Raw genomic sequence first — 17,714 nt, forward strand, 5'->3', positions numbered from 1 at the left:
GCACCTGTCCTGCTAGACCAATCTGTAATGGTGTGATGACAGCCCACGGTCTTCCTGCTTGTACTATGGCTTGTCCAATACTAGCTACTTTGTGTTGCGTGCTTTTCCCTTCAAACAGATACTTCAACATGTTTCGTAGTGTCTCTGGAAGGAAGCCCAGCGCAGAGTCGAGTTTAACATCATCAGCTTTTGGGTATTAATCAGTATCAGATGGTACATTTGATTTGATATCGCTCCTGATCAGCCTTGCTGGCTCTCTATGTGTGATGTTTTCTCTTTAAATGTCACTGTAGTTTGAGCAATTTCCCTCTGTGATATAGATTGAGTCCCCATATTTAATTATTAATTTGTATACAAGATCGAGGCTTGTGTAAGAGCTAACATTAATCACCAAAAAAAAAAACCGACACAAAAACATAAAATAAAGGAAGTGGGAGACAAGATGGGGAGAGAGGGAAGCACACAAGTACAACAGTAGAGCACAGGGACATTGGGAGATCTGTGGGAGGGAGAGGGCTTGGGGGGAGGAGGCATGGGAAGGGGGGGGGGGCGGTGGGAGAGGTAGAAAACACATGGACACTGCTGGGACTTCCAGGAAAGAAGTCGGTATTTCAAAAAAGTGAATCTGGGGTGAATTAACGGGTGTAGAAAAGATCAAGATTTTGGATGGGGGACGATAAGAGATGGTGGTGAACAGCTGTTTAAAAGACCTGGAGGGAGGTGAGGGATTAAAGGAGTGAGGGAGTTTGTTCCAGAGGCAGGAGAAAAGAGGAATGAAAAAGTGAAGGTGAGCAGAGAGTCTTGATTTTGCCAATTTCACCATAAGAGGGTTGCTGGCAGATCTTGTGCAACCTGTAGGAATATTTGGGGGACAGAGCACAGATAGAGCGGGGGGAGCAAGGCCGGAGAGGAGTCGGTAGAAGACAGAAAGACCACCAACCTGCCTGCGGTGAGTGAGTGAAAGGCCCTTGGAGTTAGCTTCATCGTGGGAGATTCCAATGATTCTGAAAGCTTTGGTTTCAACAGCGTGAAGACGAGCTAGGTGGGAGGCAGGAGCACCAGCCCAGAGGGGAGAGCAGTATTCCATTGAGCTGCGGATGAAAGCCTTGTATGTGGTGAGGAGCTCAGGTGTGCCAAGGAAGGACTTCGCACGACGGAGGATGCCCAGTTGGTGACTGGCTTTGGAGGCCAGATTTGAAATGTGGTTTTCCCAGGAAAGATCATGGCAGATAGTGAGACCCAAAAGCTTGAGCGACTTAACTTCTTTGAGAGGATTGTTGAGAAAGGAGATGGGAGGGTTATCTTGTTGGTCTTTTCAGAGAGACAAAGTAAGAGTGAGATTCAGGATTGAAAGACATGTTCCACTTGTTTGACCAGTCTGATTTTGTCCAGGTCTGCAGAGAGTGAGGAGGCTGCCGACTGCCGATCTGAGGGATGAGGAATGGAGTGGGAGATAGTGGAGTCATCAGCAAAGAGATAGAGAGGAATTTCCAGAGTCGGAGAGATCATTGATGAAGACCAGAACTGGCACAGGGCCCAGAACACTACCTTGGGGGAACTCCAGCCAGAACAGCAAGGGGAGATGAGAGAAACCCATTCAGGGCCACACGTTGACTACGACCAGAGAGGAAGTCTGCAAGCCATGAGTGGAGATTTCCATGGATACCATAGGAGGAGAGTTTGGTGAGCAGAGCTGGGTACCAGACCGTATCTAAGGCACGTGATATGTCATGGGAGACGGCTCGATTTCCTGTTTGGCATTGAGGACCTCCATCCATTGTTGACACAGCAGAAGCAGCATGTCCAGAGTAGAATGACCTGGGCTGAATCCAAATTGATGATCAGAGATCAAGCCATTGGAGAAGAGGAAGGATTTGATATTCAGAGCAATGATGGATTCCATGACTTTGCTGATTATTGGGAACAGGCTGATTGGTCTGTCGTTGCAAGGATCTGTTTTTGCACCTTTTTTGAGCAAAGCAGTAATGTTGGCCGATTTCCAAGCTGATGGCAGATGACCATAAGGAAACAAATTTTCATGATTCAAAAACTCCTTCATTTTGTCCTGAAGGTATGAAATCGTCAACTGTTCCTCATCATTTGTGTCTAGATATGCACACATCCTGAAGAATTCCTGCTCTTGATCAGCATCTTTCGGCCGTCCAGATTTTCTGCATTTTGCATCCATTCCGCCCTGCAAGTTCAGCGGTGCATCATACCCATTGCGAGAAGGCATGTATGGTGGCATATGCAGTCAGCAGCATGAAGATCTCCACCATAGTACTCAATCATCAGAACGTCTTTCACAGCACTACAGGATGGTCCTGGCAAAGGAATCTGTCTTGACGTAGCTGTAGTCCGAACCTCCAAGGGCAACCTGGGTCCCACAGAAAAGGTAATCAGACTTGCTGTTGAAAGGCCCAGCAGACACACGTGCACTTCTCTTCAGTGAGAGTATGGAGGAGCTTGAAGCACTCATGTTCCAAACCTGAAAAAGAAATAAAAACATTCAATATTGAAGAAATGAATGCTGAAAGAAGGTCAAAAAAGTAATATTTAGTAAAGAAAACAATGAAGCAAAAACCACTGTCCTGTATCAAATTGTTTGGGAGTGTTGGCCGCAATCTTGGATTTACGGATTCAATGGACCAAGTCATAAATATCCATTGTCACCAATGAATTCCTTGACCCTTAAAACCATAGGTTAGACACAAAAAATATTGTTCTACACCTAATAATAAGGAAGTTACAGCTGCCTTCCTGATTTCCAGGGTCAGCAGGGGCCATCTTGGAACTGACCCAGTTTTAACCTACTTCCGGTGGTCAGATTTTGGGAGAATTTTTCTGTAGTTTAAAACGCCCATTAGGTAAAAAAAACAAAAAAACACTGAAAAACCTGTTAGAATTTGTTGAGGGTTAGAGGTTTTTTTTTTCATAAATTGACCCACCTCGATATCAATTCCGGCGTTGTATCATGTATTCATCTGCAGGTGAGTGAACATTTTGTGTTGTAGCTCCTCCATGAGCTTTAGACCCTGTAAATAAATTAAATATATAGCTTGTCAAAATTATTTGAAATCTGTCTCCTTAAAGTTCCACAAATTAGGCCAATGGCAATGAACACCTCACCATCAGCCATGGCCTGTCCGAAGCCAAACACACAGCGGCAGACAGGGCATTCTCCATCAATCCAAGTCTCCTTGGAAAATCAGAGCTACTCAGTCAACAAGGTCTTGGTCGGCAGCACGACCGGGGCTCAAACTCAAAACCCCAATATCTCAGGCCAGTCACCGTAACCATCAAGCCAACACCTGGCTTACCTCCATCAACCCTCCATAATCCACCCTCTTGATTTCTGATTTCAGTGTTCTCACTTTTCTTGTTTGTTTATTCCCTTGGTGGTTGTACCCAATTGTTGCCCCACTACCCCACAGTCAATTTAACCTTGCCCTTGTAGATCTCATCAGATGACTCACCATAAAATATTTTTGAGACCGTCTTTCATAGGCCGCCACACAAGCCATATTGACAAAAGTTTGGGCAAGAGCAAGAAGATTTGCATGTGAAGAAGAGTGCCAATCATGTCGTCTGCCATTACGGTAGAAGTGAAAGCAGAAGTTCTAAAACAGTACTGTATTGGAAAACAACAACATGCATTTTAAAAGGCCATTTTCCCTACAAGAGCGGGGGTTAGCCTTGCGGTCCCCATGACAATCTTCTCCATCTTGCCCTATTTTCTGCATCTCTCCTTGTTTTACCGTGGGAGTTGTTGTATGCAGGTGATCTGGTGTTGATTGCGGAAAGTATGGATGGACTGAAGGAAAAGATGAACACGTGGAAGGAATGTATGGAGACAAAAGGTCTGAAGGTGAATATCGGAAAGACGAAGGTGATGGCAAGTGGTAAAGCATGTGGTGAGGTGGAAAGAACTGGGAAGTGGCCCTGTGCTGTGTGTAGGAAGGGTGTCGGAGTGAACTCCATTCAATGTACAATGTGCGCTGAGTGGGTTCATCAAAAATGTAGTGGTCTGAGAGGGTCATTAACCAGTGTGGCAGCTACTTTCAAATGTAAGGTGTGCACAGAGGGAGCTGCAGATGGAGGAAATGTTGAGTTGGATCTTGGAGATGGCGTGAAGCTGGAAGGTGTGAAAACATTTTGCTACCTCGGAGACATGCTGAATGGCGAAGGTGGATCAGACTCGGCAACGGTTGCTCGAGTGAGATGTGCATGGAAGAAGTTTCGGGAACTGGGTGGCGTGCTGATGATGAGGGGAGTGTCGTTGAAGCTGAAGGGAAAGGTGTATGCTGCATGTGTGAGAAGTGTTATGATTTATGGGAGCGAGACATGGGTAATAAACGTAGAGCAGCAACGAAGGTTGGAAAGGGTGGAAATGCGAATGGTTCGGTGGATGTGTGGAGTATCGTTGAGAGAGAGGAAGACAAATGATGAATTGCGAAAGATGATGGGAATAGAGCCTGTGATTGATGCTGTGAAGAGGAAAAGGTTGAGATGGTTTGGTCATGTGTTGAGGAAGGATGAAAGTGACTGGTTGAGAAGAGTGATGGAAATGAATGTAGAAGGAAGCAGAGGACGGGGAAGACCGAAAAAGACTTGGCTAAAGATGGTGGAAGAAGAAATGCGGGCAAGGGGGTTAACAAGGAGAGATGCAGAAAATAGGGCAAAATGGAGAAGATTGTCATGGGGACCGCAAGGCTAACCCCCGCTCTAGCAGGGAAAATGGCCTTTAAAATGCATGTTGTTGTTGTTTGTCTCCTTGTTAACCCCCTTGCCCGCATTTTTTTTTTTTTTTTTTGTATACTGAATCGAGGCTCGTGAGAGTTTCTTCTTCCACCATCTTTAGCCAAGTCTTTCTCGGTCTTCCCCGTCCTCTACTTCCTTCTACATTCATTTCCATCACTCTTCTCAACCAGTCACTTTCATCCTTCCTCAACACATGACCAAACCATCTCAACCTGTTCCTCTTCACAGCATCAATCACAGGCTCTATTCCCATCATCTTTTGCAATTCATCATTTGTCTTCCTCTCTCTCAACGATTAAGTATTGGAAACTCCTTGTTTGGAAACTGTATTGGAAACTGTATTGGAAATTGGAAAATTGGAAAATTGGACCAGTACTGTATTGGAAAATTGGAGTTAAATAAAGAACCGTAAAACCATTTCCTGGACAAAGTGAACAAAAATACAACAGGATATGTCGGCAATAGCTTTTAAAGAATGACGTCATTGTTACAAATTAAGTTTTATTATTATTATTTTTTTAAGGTGGAAGAAAAAGAAACTAAACAGGTATTTGTAACAAAGCCTCAAATTGCAACATTAAGCAAAGTTGAAACTCGTTTGAAAAGGTGCACAACAAAGTCCATCCTCGTCACAAACGACTAGTCGACGAATGTACAGCTTAAGGGGATAACGCGTCCTTAGTCGAGGCTGCTGTCGGCAGGCCGCAGGTAAGTTTGGGGATGAAATGCAAATTCTCCGGAAAATGATGCAAACAAAGAACACACTCAGCAAAAAGTCCAGAAAGTTGGGAATCCATTGAACAATTGGAAAAACAATAAATTATTTCCTAGCGAGCGATCTTTGGGTGACATTTTGCTGTGAACAAGCGTGCCAAAGCAATTTATTTATTTAGCTTTAAGTCCCATAAGATTAAGACCCATGACAAAGAGGACGGGAGGGGGGGGGGGGAAGGGGAAAACGGGGAAAAAGGGGGGAAAAGGGGGGAGAAAAGAGGAAAAAGAGGGGAGAAAAGGGGAAAACATTCCGGGTATCTCCACAAGCGTCACATTACAATCACACGATCTGCAGCTGTGCCAAAGTACAAATTATTTTAACGATGCTCAAAAGCCCCTCTTGGATAATCCAAACTACCGAGTAAACGAGTCGTTAACGGCGCCCAGACGTCAACATCGCTGCACGGACGGGTCTAACGGGCTCCAACTTCAATGCCTAACAGGTGTCATGAGGACGAGGGGTGTTCAAAGCTGTGAAGAAGCAACGAAACAACTCGTGAAGACAACAAGACTGTGACGACGACAAAAGCGTACTTTGGATTACCCACAAAGGAAGAGAAACGCAGAAAAAAAAACCCCGCCATTATTTGCAGATGACACGTTGCAGGCATGTCGATCGATTTCCATCGGGCCAAGGCCAATTCTGCTGCATGATTTTCCACGATCAGACCAAAACCTCCGGCAATCAAGCCAGGGTGACGCTGGCAGCTTGAAGGTACCCGTGCAGGTACTGCGTCACCTCGGGGCTGAGGTCACTGCTGATCATCGACTGAACCTGGAAGCAAAAGGAATACTGAGGACGTCGAATCCGGGTAGATGAGGCAAATCTTTTTAGGATTGGCGAGTGCCACGTACGTACCCGCCCGGGACAGGCTGTGCTGAGAGTGCGCAGGGAGTGGGCGAGATGCAGCTTCGCATTGGCGATGTTGGGCCCCACCGGGTCGTGCTGTGGGCGTCCGGCAAAAGCGAGCTGGGAGAACGCCGCCTGGTAGCCAGGTGACTCTTCCACTTCAATAAAATGCTCATCGCATGGAGCAGAGTCGTCTTCAGGGAGCTCGAACAGGCTGACCAAGGCCTGAAGGACCGGACTCCTAGTGGTGTGGGAAGTTTAAGGTCGAATGCAGTCGGAGACAGAGTCAAAAACAAAATCGGCACTTGGCGATAGTTTTCATGAAAAAGAGGCTTGCAGAAGGTAACGAGTGCTTGGAGGACGCAAGCAAAACGATCCACACATTAAGGAAAAATTACCAGAGCTTGCTGTAACCGGAGTTCATCATGGCAGGGCACTCCGTGAGAATTCGAGTCATGCCAACGGCACAGATCTTGCGTTCAACAGTGCCGGATACCTTCTGCACTTCCGGGACCAGCACCTTCTCGAGCACCATCCCAAAGAGACTGCATTCAATGGAGAAGATGCACAGTAAGCAGGAAGAACACTAAGTTTCCACATGGAATATCAAATTTAGAGTCAAAACATTGTTTGTTTCCCCGTTTTGAAGAGAAAGATGCTGATGAGACCGTACAGAATTGTGGTGAGGATCAGATGCTCAAGGGAAAAGCGTACAGAATTGTGGTGAGGATCAGATGCTCAAGGGAAAAGCGTACAGAATTGTGGTGAGGATCAGATGCTCAAGGGAAAAGCGTACAGAATTGTGGTGAGGATCAGATGCTCAAGGGAAATGCGTACAGAATTGTGGTGAGGATCAGATGCTCAAGGGAAATGCGTACAGAAATGTGGTGAGGCCGGCACTGTAGTGCAGCGCAGAGACATGGCCAATGATAAGAAGGTTCGAGCAAAGATTAGATGCAACAGATGACGATGCTGAGATGGTTGGTGGTGCGAAGCGAGACGACCATGTGAGGAACAAATACATCAGAGGAAATATGAAGGTCGTTGAAGCATCTAAGAAGGTACAGGGAAGTAGATTGAAATGTTATGGGAAGGAACGAGGAACATGTGAGTAGAAGGATGATGAGAATGATACCACCTGGAAAGAGACGGTGAGGCAGACCGAAGAGGAGATGGTGTGATTGGGTGGAAGCAAACGTGAAGGGAAAAGGTGTGGAGAAAGAACGGATGTACGATCGACCCAAATAGTGGAGCAGGAATAATGTCAGCGACCCCACCTGAAGTGGGCTAATGATGCTGCAGAAGAAGAAGACCCCTGTGACCCCAAGTCCCCACCCCTGGGGCATGAACCCAGGGTCAGATCAAAAGTATTGTTAGATATTTCATGTGTCGTCCAATGTTGATTACATACATACACAAAAAAGTCTCCATAGTCATAGGCCTATAGACTCGGCTTCAACGCAAGAGATTCCAATTATCTTGAAGGCCTTGGTTTCCATGGCGTCAAGCTGAGCAAAATGTGAGGAAAGGGAACCAGCCCATTGGGGAGAGCAGTGCTTCATCAATCCGTGCATGAAGGCCTGCCGTGTAGGTGGATAAGAGTTCAGGTGCGCCACGGAAGGACTTTGTACAACAGCGGATGCCCAGTCAGAGGCCAACTGGCCTTAGAACCCAACTTTGAAATGTGGTTTATCCAAGAAAGATCATGGATCATAGTGAGACCCAGGAGTTTTATTGACTGAACTTCCTCAAGAGGATTATTAAGAAAGTAGATCGGAGGGTTCACCAGAAGGTGCTTTTGGAGAGAGATCATTGCACCAAGCCATGTGACCGTCACGCATCGACCCGATAAAGATGCGCGTGTAGAAATAATCTTCCGTGGTATTTCAGGGAATGCACAACTCAACAAACATATACTAGTGCTTGCCCGACATCAAAACAATTTCCGAAGTTATTTTGTCACACATTGAAGGTTTGATGTGATGAAAGCCACAAAATAAAAGATTTGATGCAATCCGTTCCTTGCTCCAATCTTTCCCCGAGGCAAATTTCACTGCTCTGCATTGGTTTTGCTAAACCGCAATTGCAAGGATGTTTGAAATGCCTTCCTCTGGGATAGAATGCTCCGAAACTGATCAGCGAGAACAAACTGTTAATACTATTTACGGCTGTGCAGAATCAAATTCACGGTGTGGGCGATTTTCGCAATTCAAGAGAGGTGTCCCATGACTTTTGGTAGCACAGTGTACAATAACTGTTAAATTTAGTAAATTGTCACTGCCTTAGTTTAAAAAACAATTTTAGATCCAATGAAGAGCATTCGGACTCGATAAGTGGGTATGACCCCAAGTTGTTCAGACTTGCCTTTTTGTGCCAAAGGAAAATAATGAGTCCATTAACATCACATGATCAGAACGATCAGAACGGAACAGAACGGAACGGATCAGAACGGATCAGAACGGATCAGTCTCATGCTCAGAGGAAGACAAATGATGAATTGCGAAAGATGATGGGAATAGAGCCTGTGATTGATGCTGTGAAGAGGAACAGGTTGAGATGGTTTGGTCATGTGTTGAGGAAGGATGAAAGTGACTGGTTGAGAAGAGTGGTGGAAATGAATGTAGAAGGAAGCAGAGGACGGGGAAGACCGAGAAAGACTTGGCTAAAGATGGTGGAAGAAGAAATGCGGGCAAGGGGGTTAACAAGGAAAGATGCAGAAAATAGGGCAAAATGGAGAAGATTGTCATGGGGACCGCAAGGCTAACCCCCGCTCTGGCAGGGAAAATGGCTTTTAAAATGCATGTTGTGTGTTGTTGATCAGAACGGAATGGGGCAGGCAGATTATCCCCCACCCTGAAGGCCTGCTAGGTTTTCACCGGCAGTGCAATAGTGACTCGGCAATTCTCCCAAAACGAGCTCGACTTCCTTGATATTCAAATCAAATCCTCAATACTGTTGCCCTCACAGCTGCATTTGAACCAAAAACCGAGAGCCTCAGTCCAGGGGTCCTCTCAAAATACAGGCCACCACTGTACCCAACAGTACCTCAGCATCACAACATGCCATCACTCCAGATATCAAAAAAATATATTAAAAGCACAAAACGAATCAAATTCCTTTTTAAGAAGGATTTACATTTTGCTTGTAAAAATTGCCGGATGTGCAAAAATGAACCTGGGCTGGATGCTGTCGATCAGTTCTAGGAGAGCGATTGCACCATACTTCACACAGAACAGGTTTATGAACACCAGGAAACCTGGTGGGATGGAGGGAAAAAAAATTAATCGGGGTGAGCGAGCTTTAGGACAGTTTCACATCATGAAGATTTGATGAAATACAGCCTGAAATTCCAGAGGTGGGGGCACAGTCAACCTTCCGTTTTGTGCTTCCAATACGGAATCTGGATTTGTCACAATAGGAAAAATTCGAAGAGCATATATTACAGAGACTCCTCCCAGGCACTTCCAGCTGTACAAAGCTGCATATAGAGGAATCATTAAAAGCCAAACAACGTAAGCAGTTTGCGGTTTCAAACCCCACCTGGGTTCCTCCACAGCGGCAAAACATTAACAAGTAGCGCATACATGACAATACCAATGCTACATACCCCTCAGCCGCCGGACAGGACTCATCAATTATTGGCGAGTCATCAGCGACAGCATTGACAGAAATATCTGTGCGTGTCAGTGTGAAGACCTTTCTTTGATTACTATACAATTCCATACACCTTCCCAACCAATCTCCTTACTATCCGTGCTAAGAAGCACAAACGTTTGGTGAGAACGCATCATCTTCAGCCTTTCGCGGTCACACATCGCCAGGAGTTTTTTTTTTTTAAACTGACTGTAGCATATCGTTACGGCTTCGCCTCGGGGTGACCACGGCTCGACAGGTTGCGAAGCAACCACAGACGCCGTCTGATAAGTTTAATTTAAGTAGGGTGCAGCGTCGAGATCAAACTTTATCTTCCCGGCAAATTAAACACCCCAGAGAAGGAACTGTGCTTCCCGATGCGTAATCAATTCCAGGATACGGCCGAGCATTACTGTAGGTTTACATGTTGACTACCGACTACCCACAATGTAACGGCTCCAGAGATCTCCCCATCTACAGTACACTATCTGTAACCAATATAAACATTTTTGTAAAATATTTCGGATTTTCGATTTTGTTTAGACCTCCCACCAGGATCGGGTAAAAATCGGGTACCCCCGCAAAAAGGAACCGTCTGCAATACACCATATGCTGCACCTAAAACATGAATGATCGCACTGTAGTCACAACTAGCGACAAAATCTGGAAACGGGCCGATTGGGAAACATGCATTTAATGCGCTATTTAAAAATTAACTCGACACTCTCATCCGTATCACGCTCCACCAGTTATTTCAGAACGATCCGATTCGTCACACGGCAACGGATTGTTTAACCCCATTATGGGGCCGTTCAAAAATTACGCAACGCTATCGACATCAATTCGATTTTTTGGTCCCTCCTCGTGAATAACACTCAACCCAAACAAAGCCAATGGAAATCTGACGCAACAAATCCGAGCAGTGGATAATCAAGCAGAGGCCTACAGGCCTGATGTCTTAGGCCCACCGGGATGGTGGCCATATTATTTGGTCTGGATGCATTGGTGGGTGGAGTCAAGCAACAAATGTGGGTGTGGTCTGGCAGCTGACTGACCAATGGGTGCACATTTCAAAAATCGACACCCAAAAAGAACCACAACAACAACAACAACAACAACAACAACGCGGAGCTCTTGTAGACCTTGGACATATTGCAAGCAAAAGTAAACCGGCTGGGCCAATCTCCACCAGAATTTGCATACACAATCTGCACATAACTCAGGCTCAGGAACTCACTCAAAAACTCACTCACTCAAAACAACTCAGGAATTAAACACAGCAATAAGACAAAGGGGAAAGTGGGGATGAAACAAAAGGAACAAACCACCTGACTACAAAATGAACAAAAATAGGTGAGGAAGAGGAGAGGGAGATGGGGGGCGGGGGGAGAGTCACAGTAACCTGGAAATATAGCGCTTGGGAATGGGGTAATTTGGGGTAGAAGAGATCATTTATAAATCTTCTTCTAAATCTCTCAAAACGCAGTGAAACTCCACAGGTTAAAGACCAACTTCAACATGATAACCCGTTACCTGTTTATACAAATCAACATTTACAATAAACGTCTCACCTGCACAAACATTACAGTCTTGCATGATAACAAATATTGTATTGTATTATGGGGCATGCAACGTTACCTCACAAAATAAGTTCTGTATTGAATCTAAGGCATGCAAGAGTTACCTGCACACTGTACCAATACACCACCTAGCAGAAGTGTAAAATTGTGACAAAAATAAATAAACAAGTAAAGGTGAGAAAGTGTGAAAATAAAGTTCAGATTCACAAACTGCGGACGTTTATAAGCAGCAATGAGTCCTGTCGTTTGATCGTAAAGGTGACTATTTTAACAAAGATCAACACACAGAGAAATGGCAGGTTCATTCCTACAACGCTATGTCAAAGAAAAAACCGGAGACACCCAAAGGCCCGGTCCAGCAGGGTCACGAAGAGCAAACGAATGGGCGGCTGCGGGGCGCGGCGTTTCGGCAAATTGCAGGCTCACTTTTGATAAACTTTGTGGTCTTGGAACTTTGAAGGCGTTGGAAAAGCAAGATGAAAATTTGTTTCTTGTACTCGTTTATCACACTCCTGCAAAAATGGAGAGAAGGGAACATTTAATGAGATTGCTGGGGTGTGGGTGAAGAAGAGAGGAAGAGTGACACTCAGATGCTTCTCCTAATCGCTTACACCTCATTTTCCCCCTCTCTCTCTCTCTCTCTCTTCAAAGGTCAAAGCTCGTATATTGGTGAGATGTTCAAATTCCTCTGCACGAATCGCAAGGGAAGCTCGTCTCCACGTCTGCCGCGCAGAGGCCCCTCCCGCACCCACAGCACCACACTCAGGGTTTTTAAGAAATAAAACATGTCCATGAAACTCCAAGACGGATCGAGACAAAAACCGGACCTCAGAGGTGAGCGGCAAGCCAACTCCCAATAAGCTATCCTCGTGCCTTACGAGGTCCTTTATTTATTTATTTATTTATTTATATACAGAGTTGACGCAAGTGGAAAAGCTAGAACACAGACTGGACCAGGTCATAGCAGAATGACAAGAACATCAAAAAAAGAGGGGGTGAAGAGTGGGAACACATAAGCAGCAGTCTAGAGGGGAAAAATAGAGGAAACTTGGAGGAAGAAAGAACATGGGGTAAAGGAAGAGGAAAGGGAGAGGCGAGGAAGACCTAGGTGTTGAACCAACTGGATACCGGCACAAACTGTAAGTCACAGAAGTGGAAGAGAAAATTTTGGAAGAAACATAAATCAAAAATAAATAAATAACACGAATTGGATGGTAAGGGAGTGGGGGAGGGGGTCGGGGGCAATAACCTGGAAAGAGGTAGGATAATGTGGGTAGAATATATCATGGTTATGGACCGATTTGAAGGGGGGTGGTGACCTGAAATAGTAATGAACAGCTGACTTGAAGCGCCCAAGAAGGATGAATCAGATTGAAGAGACTGAAGAAGTTGGTTCCACAGTTGAGAGAAACAAGGAACAGATGAGTGGGGGGTGAGCAGCGAGTCCGGATTTTGGCAGTTTCACCAGAAGTGTGTTACTGGCAGACTGAGCGTGCCCAGAAGAGGCCTGGGTTCGGTCTGTGGCTCGATCCCTCTTGGAGTCTCATTGTGTTGTTCGAATCGTCTGCTAATGCGGACTGACATTAGTCTTTGGACACTAGGATTCCCTAATACTCTTCCTGTCATTACAGTTTCAGAAACTCGATACAGATCGATCAAATGACCCATATACATAGTATTAATGATCTTACGCTGTTGCATTCTTAGTCAATGGCCTGTTCACTCGAATTATATGTGTTTCCTTGCTCGCTCCAGAACGCACGAAAATATTTCTCAACCATTGCTCCGTCCTTCACCCTACAAATAAGTTCCGCCACTGCTATTGGCTCTCTTGTTCCACAGCCTCTTACAAATCCAAACTCCACTCTTCCAGTGGCACTCTGCTTCCGCCATGAATCTCAGATTCAAGATCTTTAGAACAGTTTTTCGCTAAATGTGGATTAAACCTGTTGGTCAACCTTTTCGCCCCCTCCCCTCCCCCCAAAGCTAGATGAATTAACGTCTTCACGAGAACGTCCACCAACAGTCCTCTTTCAGACATCTTAGTGTGCAGGCCTTTCACTTTCCTTCTCCCTTGGTCTCCCAGGAAAGGCGCATTATCGCATCGTGCAAAGTGCGTGGCCGCAAGGCCATCGTCAAAACTCACGCGGGCATGTACTCCACGATGCTGTCAAGGAGGTAGAAACCTTGGTGGTCATTCACTTTTGATGCGACTAGCTTCTGGAAGACTCCAAGCAGGCCAGGCTGTGAAAAGAAAGAGAAAGAGAAAGATTATTATAATACAAGCAGAAAGACTCGTATGTAGCAGAAAATAAAAGCAAAGAGGAAGTTTACACATTGAACCAGACTTGGTGGGATCTGGGTGTTTCAGGGAATCCGGAAGAGTATCCTAACTAAACCATCTAGGTTCCGGATTGAGACGAACTCCTCATTCTTGAGCTTGACGACGATACGTCAATTCATGACAGCAACGACTGATTCTGATTAGGAGTGCAGTGAACGATGAATACTCTGATGCGAGGTTGGAAGGAATCGATATAAACTGTTACTACATGGGGATTTTATTTGCAGAAAAACATTTCCACGAACCACCACAAAAACATTTCTGAAGCATACCGGGACCCAAAACACAGCTGCAGTAAGGAAAAACCAACAACAGGAAGCCTGGGTAGGCCGCAAACTTCAATTTGTTCACCAGAGACTGTCTGTCTCCCTCTCCCCCGCCTCCCGTTCTCGGCCTCTCCCCCCCCTCCTCCCGTTCTCGGCCTCTCCCCCCCTCCTCCCGTTCTCGGCCTCTCCCCCCCTCCTCCCGTTCTCGGCCTCTCCCCCCCTCCTCCCGTTCTCGGCCTCTCCCCCCCTCCTCCCGTTCTCGGCCTCTCCCCCCCTCCTCCCGTTCTCGGCCTCTCCCCCCCTCCTCCCGTTCTCGGCCTCTTCCCCCCTCCTCCCGTTCTCGGCCTCTCCCCCCCTCCTCCCGTTCTCGGCCTCTCCCCCCCCTCCTCCCGTTCTCGTCCTCTCCCGCCCTCCTCCCGTTCTCGGCCTCTCCCCCCCCCTCCTCCCGTTCTCGTCCTCTCCCCCCCCCTCCTACCGTTCTCGGCCTCTCCCCCCCTCCTCCCGTCCTCGCCCCCCCTCCTCCCGTCCTCGCCCCCCCCTCCCGTCCTCGGCCTCTCCCCCCCCCACCTCCCGTCCTCGCCCCCCCTCCTCCCGTCCTCGGCCTCTCCCCCCCCCCACCTCCCGTCCTCTCCCCCCCGCCTCCCGTCCTCGGCCTCTCCCCCCCGCCTCCCGTCCTCGGCCTCTCCCTCCCCGCCTCCCGTCCTCGGCCTCTCCCCCCCCGCCTCCCGTCCTCTCCCCCCCCGCCTCCCGTCCTCGGCCTCTCCCCCCCGCCTCCCGTCCTCGGCCTCTCCCCCCCCCGCCTCCCGTCCTCGACCTCTCCCCTCCCGCCCTCGGCCTCTCCCCCCCCCCCCCCGCCTCCCGTCCTCGGCCTCTTCCCCCCCGCCTCCCGTCCTCGGCCTCTCTCCCCCGCCTCCCGTCCTCTCTCCCCCGCCTCCCGTCCTCGGCTCTCTCCCCCGCCTCCCGTCCTCGGCCTCTCTCCCCCGCCTCCCGTCCTCGGCCTCTCTCTCCCCCGCCTCCCGTCCTCGGCCTCTCTCCCCCGCCTCCCGTCCTCTCTCCCCCGCCTCCCGTCCTCGGCCTCTCTCCCCCGCCTCCCGTCCTCGGCCTCTCTCCCCCGCCTCCCGTCCTCGGCCTCTCTCCCCCGCCTCCCGTCCTCGGCCTCTCTCCCCCCGCCTCCCGTCCTCGGCCTCTCTCCCCCGCCTCCCGTCCTCGGCCTCTCTCCCCCGCCTCCCGTCCTCGGCCTCTCTCCCCCGCCTCCCGTCCTCGGCCTCTCTCCCCCGCCTCCCGTCCTCGGCCTCTCTCCCCCGCCTCCCGTCCTCGGCTTCTCTCCCCCGCCTCCCGTCCTCGGCCTCTCTCCCCCGCCTCCCGTCCTCGGCCTCTCTCCCCCGCCTCCCGTCCTCGGCCTCTCTCCCCCGCCTCCCGTCCTCGGCCTCTCCCCCCCCGCCTCCCGTCCTCGGCCTCTCCCCCCCCCCGCCTCCCGTCCTCGGCCTCTCCCCCCCCCGCCTCCCGTCCTCGGCCTCTCCCCCCCCCGCCTCCCGTCCTCGGCCTCTCCCCCCCCGCCTCCCGTCCTCGGCCTCTCCACCCCGCCTCCCGTCCTCGGCCTCTCCCCCCCCCGCCTCCCGTCCTCGCCTCTCCCCCCCGCCTCCCGTCCTCGGCCTCTCCCCCCCGCCTCCCGTCCTCGGCCTCTCCCCCCGCCTCCCGTCCTCGGCCTCTCCCCCCCGCCTCCCGTCCTCGGCCTCTCTCCCCCGCCTCCCGTCCTCGGCCTCTCTCCCCCGCCTCCCGTCCTCGGCCTCTCTCCCCCGCCTCCCGTCCTCGGCCTCTCCCCCCCCCCCGCCTCCCGTCCTCGGCCTCTCCCCCCCCCGCCTCCCGTCCTCGGCCTCTCCCCCCCCCGCCTCCCGTCCTCGGCCTCTCCCCCCCCCGCCTCCCGTCCTCGGCCTCTCCCCCCCCCGCCTCCCGTCCTCGGCCTCTCCCCCCCCCGCCTCCCGTCCTCGGCCTCTCCACCCCGCCTCCCGTCCTCGGCCTCTCCCCCCCGCCTCCCGTCCTCGGCCTCTCTCCCCCGCCTCCCGTCCTCGGCCTCTCTCCCCCGCCTCCCGTCCTCGGCCTCTCTCCCCCGCCTCCCGTCCTCGGCCTCTCTCCCCCGCCTCCCGTCCTCGGCCTCTCTCCCCCGCCTCCCGTCCTCGGCCTCTCTCCCCCCGCCTCCCGTCCTCGGCCTCTCTCCCCCGCCTCCCGTCCTCGGCCTCTCCCCCCGCCTCCCGTCCTCGCCTCTCCCCCCGCCTCCGTCCTCGGCTCTCCCCCCCGCCTCCCGTCCTCGGCCTCTCCCCCCCGCCTCCCGTCCTCGGCCTCTCTCCCCCGCCTCCCGTCCTCGGCCTCTCTCCCCCCGCCTCCCCGTCCTCGGCCTCTCTCCCCCCGCCTCCCGTCCTCGGCCTCTCCCCCCCGCCTCCCGTCCTCGGCCTCTCCCCCCGCCTCCCGTCCTCGGCCTCTCCCCCCCCCCCGCCTCCCGTCCTCGGCCTCTCCCCCCCCGCCTCCCGTCCTCGGCCTCTCCCCCCCCCCGCCTCCCGTCCTCGCCTCTCCCCCCCGCCTCCCGTCCTCGGCCTCTCCCCCCCGCCTCCCGTCCTCGGCCTCTCCCCCCCGCCTCCCGTCCTCGGCCTCTCCTCCCCCGCCTCCCGTCCTCGGCCTCTCTCCCCCCCCGCCTCCCGTCCTCGGCCTCTCTCCCCCGCCTCCCGTCCTCGGCCTCTCCCCCCCCCCGCCTCCCGTCCTCGGCCTCTCTCCCCCGCCTCCCGTCCTCGGCCTCTCTCCCCCCGCCTCCCGTCGGCCTCTCTCCCCCGCCTCCCGTCCTCGGCCTCTCTCCCCCGCCTCCCGTCCTCGGCCTCTCCCCCCCGCCTCCCGTCCTCGGCCTCTCTCCCCCCCCGCCTCCCGTCCTCGGCCTCTCCCCCCCCCGCCTCCCGTCCTCGGCCTCTCCACCCCCGCCTCCCGTCCTCGGCCTCTCCCCCCCGCCTCCCGTCCTCGGCTCTCTCCCCCGCCTCCCGTCCTCGGCCTCTCTCCCCCGCCTCCCGTCCTCGGCCTCTCCCCCGCCTCCCGTCCTCGGCCTCTCTCCCCCGCCTCCCGTCCTCGGCCTCTCTCCCCCGCCTCCCGTCCTCGGCTCTCTCCCCCGCCTCCCGTCCTCGGCCTCTCCCCCCGCCTCCCGTCCTCGGCCTCTCCCCCCCGCCTCCCCGTCCTCGGGCCTCTCCCCCCCGCCTCCCGTCCTCGGCCTCTCTCCCCCGCCTCCCGTCCTCGGCCTCTCTCCCCCGCCTCCCGTCCTCGGCTCTCTCCCCCCGCCTCCCGTCCTCGGCCTCTCTCCCCCGCCTCCCGTCCTCGGCCTCTCTCCCCGCCTCCCGTCCTCGGCCTCTCTCCCCCGCCTCCCGTCCTCGGCCTCTCCCCCCCCCGCCTCCCGTCCTCGGCCTCTCCACCCCGCCTCCCGTCCTCGGCCTCTCCCCCCCGCCTCCCGTCCTCGGCCTCTCCCCCCCGCCTCC

General features: G+C 51.8%; 1 protein-coding gene across 1 annotated transcript; it reads right to left on the reverse strand.

Moving 5' to 3' along the window:
• Positions 1–5,214: 5,214 nt before the first annotated feature.
• LOC144889321 (exportin-2-like) lies at positions 5,215–13,842 on the reverse strand (the record flags this gene model as incomplete). Its single annotated transcript, XM_078769449.1, has 6 exons — positions 5,215–6,310; positions 6,395–6,626; positions 6,784–6,930; positions 9,560–9,641; positions 12,025–12,110; positions 13,745–13,842. Coding segments are annotated over 6 exons (735 nt in total), but the record flags the coding sequence as incomplete, so codon positions are not given.
• Positions 13,843–17,714: the final 3,872 nt, after the last annotated feature.

Source organism: Myxine glutinosa, unplaced genomic scaffold (assembly GCF_964187855.1).
Source record: "Myxine glutinosa unplaced genomic scaffold, kmMyxGlut1.1 SCAFFOLD_2599, whole genome shotgun sequence".
NCBI lineage: Eukaryota > Metazoa > Chordata > Myxini > Myxiniformes > Myxinidae > Myxine > Myxine glutinosa.